Here is an 8,269-nt window from a genome sequence, read left to right on the forward strand (position 1 = left end):
CCTAATTACATCATGGAAGACAGATTTGCATATTTTTCCCATAGTCCCTTGCAAAGTGGAGTGCTAAAGGCTTAATAAGTCTCCACACACCTAAATGGTGGTCTCTCCCTAAGGAGTGACGATATCCCCTAACGATGATCAAAATAGGGAAGGTGAGAATAATGGTCTTACTCGAAGTCTGAAGAGATATAATAATTGACCCCAATGGATGTTGTGGTGGCCATTTTAGTTCACCCGAAATAAATCCCCAATTGTTTGGTTTTGTTAAAAACTGAACAATTTGCAATATTCTGGTCGATCCTGGCTCGGACTGAATCGGTTCGCCCATCTCTACATGGGATGAAAGCAACTGACATTGATGAGGTCACCTGTAACATCGAACCTGTGACATCCCAATTGGAAATAATACATCATGTGACACATCAAATTTATAAATTTATAAATTTCCTTTCTTCGATTTACAAGTCCGAATTTATCGGAATTCACTTGACGGGAAGAAGATGCAATGGGTGAGTAAACTGTGACGAGAAGCCCGTACACATTACCGCAGATCGTTTCCATTGCATTTGTTCAATTTTTATTTCTGTCCATTTCCAGGTAATTCAAAGAGAAAGGAGCGCTGGGCTGGTTTCCAGCTATTAAGTTCTTCCACATCTCTCTTCTCTTCTTCCAGGTTTTGCATGTGGATCTTGACATTGCATGGAACACTGTGGACAACAGGCAGAGGAGAATATATAATATGGGAAGTCTGTGTCTCACTCCAACCCACCCACATGAACCATGAGGGGAGGGGGGGTCTCAATTCTTTCTTGCTCTCCAGATGACCTAGACATTTCCTAGTTTAAGATGGTCCCATCATTCTTGGTTCCTAACATGAGTGTTTTCATGTTTCTAGTATTGCTCTCGTTCCCCTGCAAGGTATCCATTGAAATCTTAGTGCTCAGCGTAGATCCCCTCCTGGACTACAGCATGTTTACCCCTCTTATTCCTGGTTCGTAGTATAATTCCTACTCATCCCTAGACCCCAACATGGATTCTCTTTCCATTTACCTCTTCATTCAATCATGGCCGATCTGGACCACATGACTTTGGGCAGCCCTAATACTAACCCCTAACCCTGATCCTGACCACCCTCTAGCACAGCCAGTATGTATTGTTGTCACTTTTGCATTATTAATACATTCTAGCACACTTTTGATTCAAGACCAATCAAATCTGATAGTTGATACGATTGAATTGGACCCAAAAGAAATTTTTTTAAATTCATCCATCTTTAATAATAATAATAATGCAAGCTTTTAACGGACCCCTACAGTAGGGGGGGCACATCAATGGGGCATCAAAAAGGGGACATTATTGTTTGATGGCCCAAAGGGGCATTATAATATGGGGTCAACAATGGGGTGGTCATTATAGTCTGGGGGCCTGCAATGAGGAAGAATTATAGTATTGGGGCCATAAAAAGAAGCATTATAGTGTGGGGGCATTTTACTATTTGGGGGTCACAATAAAAGGGAATATAGTGTGGTGGCCAAGATGAGAGACCATCATAAATTGTGAAGACCACAAAGAGAGGACATTATACTGTGGGGGCCACAAGGGGGGCATTATACTGTATTATGGCTACAAGGAAACATGATACTGTATTGGGGCAATAGTGAGGGATTATACCCTGTTGGGGTCTCTAAAGGGGATTTATACTGTAAGGAGGGGAAAAAAGACTGAGTTGAATTAGGAGGGACCCAAGGGGGCATGGTCGGGGATAGAGGTGTAGCTTAGTATATGTAAATTTGGCTGTAGATTTGCCTGCTGTAGATTTTGTCCCTCTTTCGTGAAAGTTGGGATGCAGATAAAATGGATACAAAAAGTCTTGATGCTTACCCTGGTCTCTTGGGCAATTCTTGGAGAGGAATGAATGTGTCAGCTTTAACCTTGTAGGATTCCCTGCAGCAAAATACAATGTGATAAAATGGTACAATCAATGGCAGGATATGGATGGGCAATTGTACAGTGGTAATAATTATATCTTCTTTTATGTTTTTATAATGGAGAGTATTTTTTACTAGCTGCAATAGCTCTGCAGCTTCTCTTCAGGAGATTCTTCATAAAGAGGACCTTTTACCACCTCCCCAAGCTCCAACCCTTTCAATTTTTTGGTAGGTACCCCTGCAAGGATACCAATGATGTTCTCCACTATCAGATGGTCAGTCCCTGTCTGTAAGCTGCTACCTGACATCGCCCATCTGACAATATAGAGCATCATTGTGCTGGAATTAATGGCACCAATTGCTCCAGAATGGTAGGAGCTAGATGAAAGATTCCAAGTGAATCAGAGGATCAGCACTTATTAAATGATGAAAAGGTCTAGAGTTGGTGGAGGTGGTGAAAAGTCATCTTTAAGACTTTTCAACAAGAAGCATTCATTTGAAAAATCTTTTTTTCTGGATTAATGCATGTTCAGCAGTCGGATGCCATCTTGATGGATGGAAGGTGAATCTGCAAAAGGTGACTCTGAGGAAATTCAATGACATCATAGACAACCTGTCACATTCCCTCCACATGGCCATCTCTAAACAATGTAGCACCTTCAGCTGTAGGTTCTAGCAACTCTGCTGTAACAAGGAAAGGCTATTTATCCCTCACTCTTCAACAACAAACCACCAACCTAATGGCACACTTCATTTCCACCACCCTTGTTTATTTCATGCTGCTGATCTGTTGCATCCACTGTCTTACCCATGTTATGCATTGTGCTCTACATTGCTGTACCTTACTATGGTCTGTTACTTTAACCTCACTAGGGATGAAACCAAAGTGATGAAACCACCAATAAATTTCATTTTCTTTCCCTTTCCTATCCTTCTCTATTCTGTACTATACTATCTGTCAGGATTCTCAATTCAATTCAATTCAAGATCACCATGTCAATCTGGGAAACTTCTGCAGTTTCAGAAGTTTTCTGGGCTTGTCCATTTAGTAGCTGAAGAGACCTATATAAGTCCCCTCCCTCCGGTCCAGGATGCTTGCTAATTTAGTTTTCTAGTTTGGCTACACTTGATCGTATGTATATTGGATTACTTCATTCTGACCTTTGGATTATTCTCTAGTTATATGTTTGCCTGCTGATTCTGCCATTGACATATCCATTCGGATTTGGCCCTTGACCTTCTATTGGACTTTGGTTTTAGTCGCCTGATTCTGCCTCTGACGACTTCTCCTGTTTTTTTACTCTTTTGCCTGGACAATCATTCTCCTGTTTCGGATATTCCCTGTAATTAAATTGTGGGCAAGGTTTGATCTCAGCTAGTACAATGTTTATTACTAGAGATGAGCAAACAGTAAAATGTTCGAGATTCGATATTCGTTTCAGGTAGCCCCTCAATATTCGACTACTCGAATCGAATATTGAACCCTATTATAGTCTATGGGGGGAAAATGCTCGTTTCAGGGGTAGGCAACATTCAATCAAATTATACTTACCAAGTCCACGAGTGAGGGTCGGGCTGGATCCTCCGAGAAGTCTTCTCCGTGCAGCGTCCCCGCGGCGTCTTCCGGCTCTGAATTCACTTTGCCAGGCATCAGGCCTGGGCAGAGCCGACTGCGCATGCCCGCACTACAAGCAGACATGAGCAGTCGGCTCTGCCCAGGCCCGATGCCTGGCAGAGTGAATGAAGAGCCGGAAGATGCAGCAGGGAAGCTGCACGGAGAAGACTTCTAAAGGTAGGAGGAGAACCAGTGTTGATTGGCCGACTGTATAGCATTCGTCCAATCAATATTGGTTCTGCATCAAACTTTTCCATTTGAATAGTGATTGGTACTTGATCGAGTACAAGTATTTCGAATACCGTAGTATTTGATCGAATACCTACTCGATCAAGTACTACTCGCTCATCTCTATTTATTACCTGTACAGTTAATAGTGGTGACTGTAATTCAGACTGTCAAATTCTGCAAAAGTCCATCTGGCCTTGCGGATAGTGCTGGTAAAGAGTTTGGGGATCTGTCTCGGGCTCGCAGTGTTGTACTGGTTTTACATAGCTTGTTCTTCTGCTCGCTGATAGAAGCCAGTTTCTGCTTTTGATACAATTTGTCCTTGCATCTGAACCATAACACTATCCTATCCTATTCTCTGTCCCAATGAGGGGAATTTAAGAAAACTGGTAACTGGCTAATTGATTCCCCTCAAGCACACAACGTACAGTTATTAAGAGAATCCGGCATGTAGATGTGCCAGGGGCTGGTATAGATTTCTGGCGTGAGTGATAGTAAATCTGTAAATGATGGCCAATGTGTCTAAATTTCACTTTAAATGGGTTTTCTGGTCTTTTAGATGGCTTGCCCTCAGGATAGACCATCAATATCTGAGCAGAGGAGGGCTATCTCTCAGTCCTTGCCCTGATCACCTGTTTGGAATTGCTGCAGGGTTCAGTACCATACATTGTATGCATCCAGAAACAGATGGGTCTGTACGTTGTATAGTGACTGCAACTTTACCGTTTCTCAGCTCCCCTTGAAATGAATGGAGACAGAGATGTGGTAACATTGTGCTATATAGTACTTGGCCTGGCAACGATCCCAAACAGCTGATCAGCTCAGGGGCCTTGTGTCAGCTCTCCATCAAAAAAGGTCTAGAAAACCCCTATCAATATTTTTTATTTTAAACAATAAATTAGCAAAAAAAATGATATTTTTATATTTAGATTGTTTTTCTGTTACCAAACAATAACCCATCCCTACACAACAGTTCATGGAGTGGGGAAATTTTTTTAAAAAATATTAGAAAATATTCTAATGAAGTCTCTTTAACTAAAAAGAAAAAGCTATTAGTGGATGCGGCAGAATGCAGAGGAAACTTGTATACAAATACCTGTTCATTTGGATCCTTGCCCAAATGTTTAGGTTCATAAAGCTCCTGCACTGTTAGCACTTCCCTAATAACAATGCGGCTCTCCTGGAAAGTGTAGCCATCCGAAAAGTTCCTGGTGACACAAATTTACTGCTGATTCTGATGAATCGCTTCTTGGTTACACTTGGTAATGTGCGGAGCAGCTGCATGTTGTATAACGTGCGAGACAGCAAAAATCTTACAAGTTATTTTGTTAAGTTGCTTAAAAAAACTGCAAAACTTTTTTTTTTTTTTTTTCAAATTCTGAGCCTTATATAAAACAAGATGATGTAATCTTCATGGGTTAGGCTGGATTCTTATTGCTCGCTTTGGGAAACGAAGAACTTTCTCTTCTTCTTCTATACGAGAGATGAGCAATCTGGAATTGTTACAAATTTGCCCAAAATTTTGGCTTTGGCCGAATCTGAAGTTTTTGTTGTTCAGCACCCACGAATCATAAAAATATGATAAATAATACTCATATTACTTGGACTCTGACATCATGGCTTCATTTCCAAGCATCCCTGGCATCTTCTGGTCTCCGTCCGGTCACATCTTTCGCTACTCTCCAATTGTTATATTCTGGGGTTGGACAAATGATGTTGATGGTAAGAAATTCAACACGCCCAATGCTTTAAATTAAATTGTGTCTGGCTGGTGCTTGTTCCCCTCTCCCCATTTAGGACATGCGTACTTGGCCCAGATGGGCTCAGATACTCATGCATGCTAGAGACAAAAAAAAACCCTGTTGGCCGAACAAGCACATAAATGAGAGATTTTGATGGTTTTTGGACACTATTTCAGACAGGTGTAATATGGCCACATTGTAGGGTCCTATTTTTATAGAAAACTTGAACCTCTGACCCCATGAAGTGAAGCAAAATAATATCAGACCATAGAGGTGTTTGGGTGCTGAAGTCAAAACATGGACCATTAATACAGACATGTTACTGCATGATGAAAAGTGAATGAGAACTACAAAAATTTGTAGTCGTCTTTGCGGTGACCGTGTTTTGTTTTGATGTGTTACCATTGGATATGACTATGAATGCAGGAACTTTCTATAGTCTGGGACTTGTCAGTAACTCAGCCATGATTCCTTATTATGGCCGGGTTATCTTCTCATCAGTGGTGTAACTAAAGTCTTGTGGGCCCTGGTGCAATCTTTTGTCTGGGGCCCCCTACCTCATCCCTACAGCGAATTCTTAGGAGTGATGGTTGCGGGTACTAAGGAGTTTAATCCACCTTAGTGTGATTAGGGTAATCTGTGGGTCTTCTTGACTTATGGGCCAGATGGAATCTGCAATCTCAATACTGATGCCAGTGCTTATGGACCCCCTAAGGCGCCTGGGCCCCTTCAAGTTACGACCCTGCTTCTCATACATGTAGTGTCCCTGCCTGTTAACCTGTCCACAATAAGGACATCATGGCAAATTTACTGACAAGTTCCAGACCATAGAACATTCCTGCATTGATGGTCATCTCCATTGACCACCGATCAAAACAACAGATGTCAACACTAAGATGATTAGAGAAAACCTATAAAACTCAGCAAATTTTTTAATTGCTGATTAGGGTTGAGCCGATCTTGAGATTTCAGGATCGATTTTAAAATCCGATTTCCAATCATTTTCCATTCGAACCCGATCCCAATTCTGATCCCAATGCAAGTCAATGGGATTTTTTTATTGATTGAAAATCGTATTTTAAAAACGATCCTGTTCACTACACAGCGTGGAGTCCAAAAAGTTTGGACTCCACGCTGTGTAGTGATGAAAAAATCCGACGGCAACTTAGTCCCCCCCAGTTACCTGAACAGAACCGCTGCCGCCACCTCTCCCGGAGTGTATGCCGCTCCCCGGAGCTCCGGGCGCCCCCGCCTCCCTAGGTTGGTGTGACTGATGCTGGGAGAAGGCGGGGCTTGTTGTGGCTAAGGAGAGCGTGTGCATCACTCACGTCTCCCCTCCCAGTACCCACCCACACTCTCCTAAGCCACAAGCCCGAGAAGAGGAGCGAGAACAGCAGGGAGTGGCAGCGATCTGTGCAGATAAGTGTCAGCTACTAGAGATGTTAGCTAGTCTAGAGATGAGTGAGTACTATTCGAAAATGCCGTTCGAAATGGCAGTTTCGAATAGTACTCGTTCATCTCTTCCCACCATGCTTGGCCAGTAGTAAAGCATTGTGGGAAATAACCTCCGACCTCGATCCCGCCTAAAAGGATCGGGATCGGAATTCCAATCACGATCGTGAAATTTACTCGATTGCCGATCGGAATCCGATCTTTTCCAATCCCGATTGCTCAACCCTATTGCTGATCTTTACAATATATGTTTAAGTTTTCATTGTCTACAAATTTAGATACAATTATGTTCATGGGAAAATGTCTTTCAATTACGAGCACTCACCTAAAATTTACCACTGGCAATGTGGAGCCAAGTTTGTGAAAATCGAGACTGTATTCTACTGTGCGGAAGGGTTTATCGCCCGGATGAACCTCGGGAATTCCATTTCGAGGATATAAAACTGGAAAGTGGCAAAAAAAATAAATCTAAATAATGTGAAAATATGGCCTGACCACAGTCGACTATCAACTTTCTGGTTTACTGAAATTACAATTAGTCCTTACTAGTTGATAAGGACAAAGTTTTTATCTAACAGTTCTGATAAATGAGATAAAAAATTTGTTCTATATGTCACAGAAACCAGAGAGTTGTCATCCAGCTCAGCTCCATTGAAATGAATACGGATGAGCTGCAATACCATACACAGCCTGAGGACTGCTGTAGCGCTGTTTTGGGAAGAGAACAGCCGTGTTTCTCTAAGGCGCTAAGGCTGCTGTTTGGGGAATGACACACCTGTTTTTGTGACTTGGGCACAGGATATGATCGTCATACCCCTTTTAATGATGTGACCGGTACATAAAGTGCCATATGACGTATAATATGACTGAGACCCCGGCAGGTGCAGGACCTTTCCATCAGGTCCAAAGATTCGGCCACTTTTCTGGGACACCAGGATGTCACACCTTTTTTGCCGGAACATTCTGGGTCTCCAGGGAGAAGTGGCAAGTATGCAGTATCGATCCCCCCTGTCCCATATAAGATGCTGATATAATACATGGCACGTTAAGTGGGGGCCCTGTTACAGATTTGGCGCTGGGGGCCCGGATTTAGGAGTTACTCCTCTGACAAGGTCCCACACAAGGTTATGCATCAATGAAACCTCATCTCATGCCATAATGTACAGCCGATTTTGCTGACTTGTTGACTTCTCCGCTATAGACTAATCCTATTCTTTGCAGCATTGTGAAGGCTGAGGGGTTTATTTGTCTGTTTCCATTTTCCGCCATTTTTGCTGGCTCATTCAGTTTTTTGGGTTATAAAA

The 8,269-nt window shown here is 42.4% G+C and overlaps 1 protein-coding gene across 1 annotated transcript in view; it reads right to left on the reverse strand.

Annotated features, from left to right (window-relative positions):
* Window positions 1–453: 453 nt before the first annotated feature.
* Window positions 454–8,269, reverse strand: part of SPATS1 (spermatogenesis associated serine rich 1) — a 41,904-nt gene continuing 34,088 nt past the window's right edge. Inside the window, exons 5-7 of the mRNA XM_075269208.1 lie at window positions 7,291–7,408; window positions 1,882–1,944; window positions 454–707 (exon numbers count right to left, since the gene is read on the reverse strand). Of these exons, the coding sequence (XP_075125309.1) occupies window positions 578–707; window positions 1,882–1,944; window positions 7,291–7,408 (311 nt within the window). The 3' untranslated portion in view covers window positions 454–577. The remainder of the gene's footprint in view (window positions 708–1,881; window positions 1,945–7,290; window positions 7,409–8,269) is intronic.

The sequence above is a fragment of the Leptodactylus fuscus genome, chromosome 3, assembly GCF_031893055.1.
Source record: "Leptodactylus fuscus isolate aLepFus1 chromosome 3, aLepFus1.hap2, whole genome shotgun sequence".
Classification (NCBI taxonomy): domain Eukaryota; kingdom Metazoa; phylum Chordata; class Amphibia; order Anura; family Leptodactylidae; genus Leptodactylus; species Leptodactylus fuscus.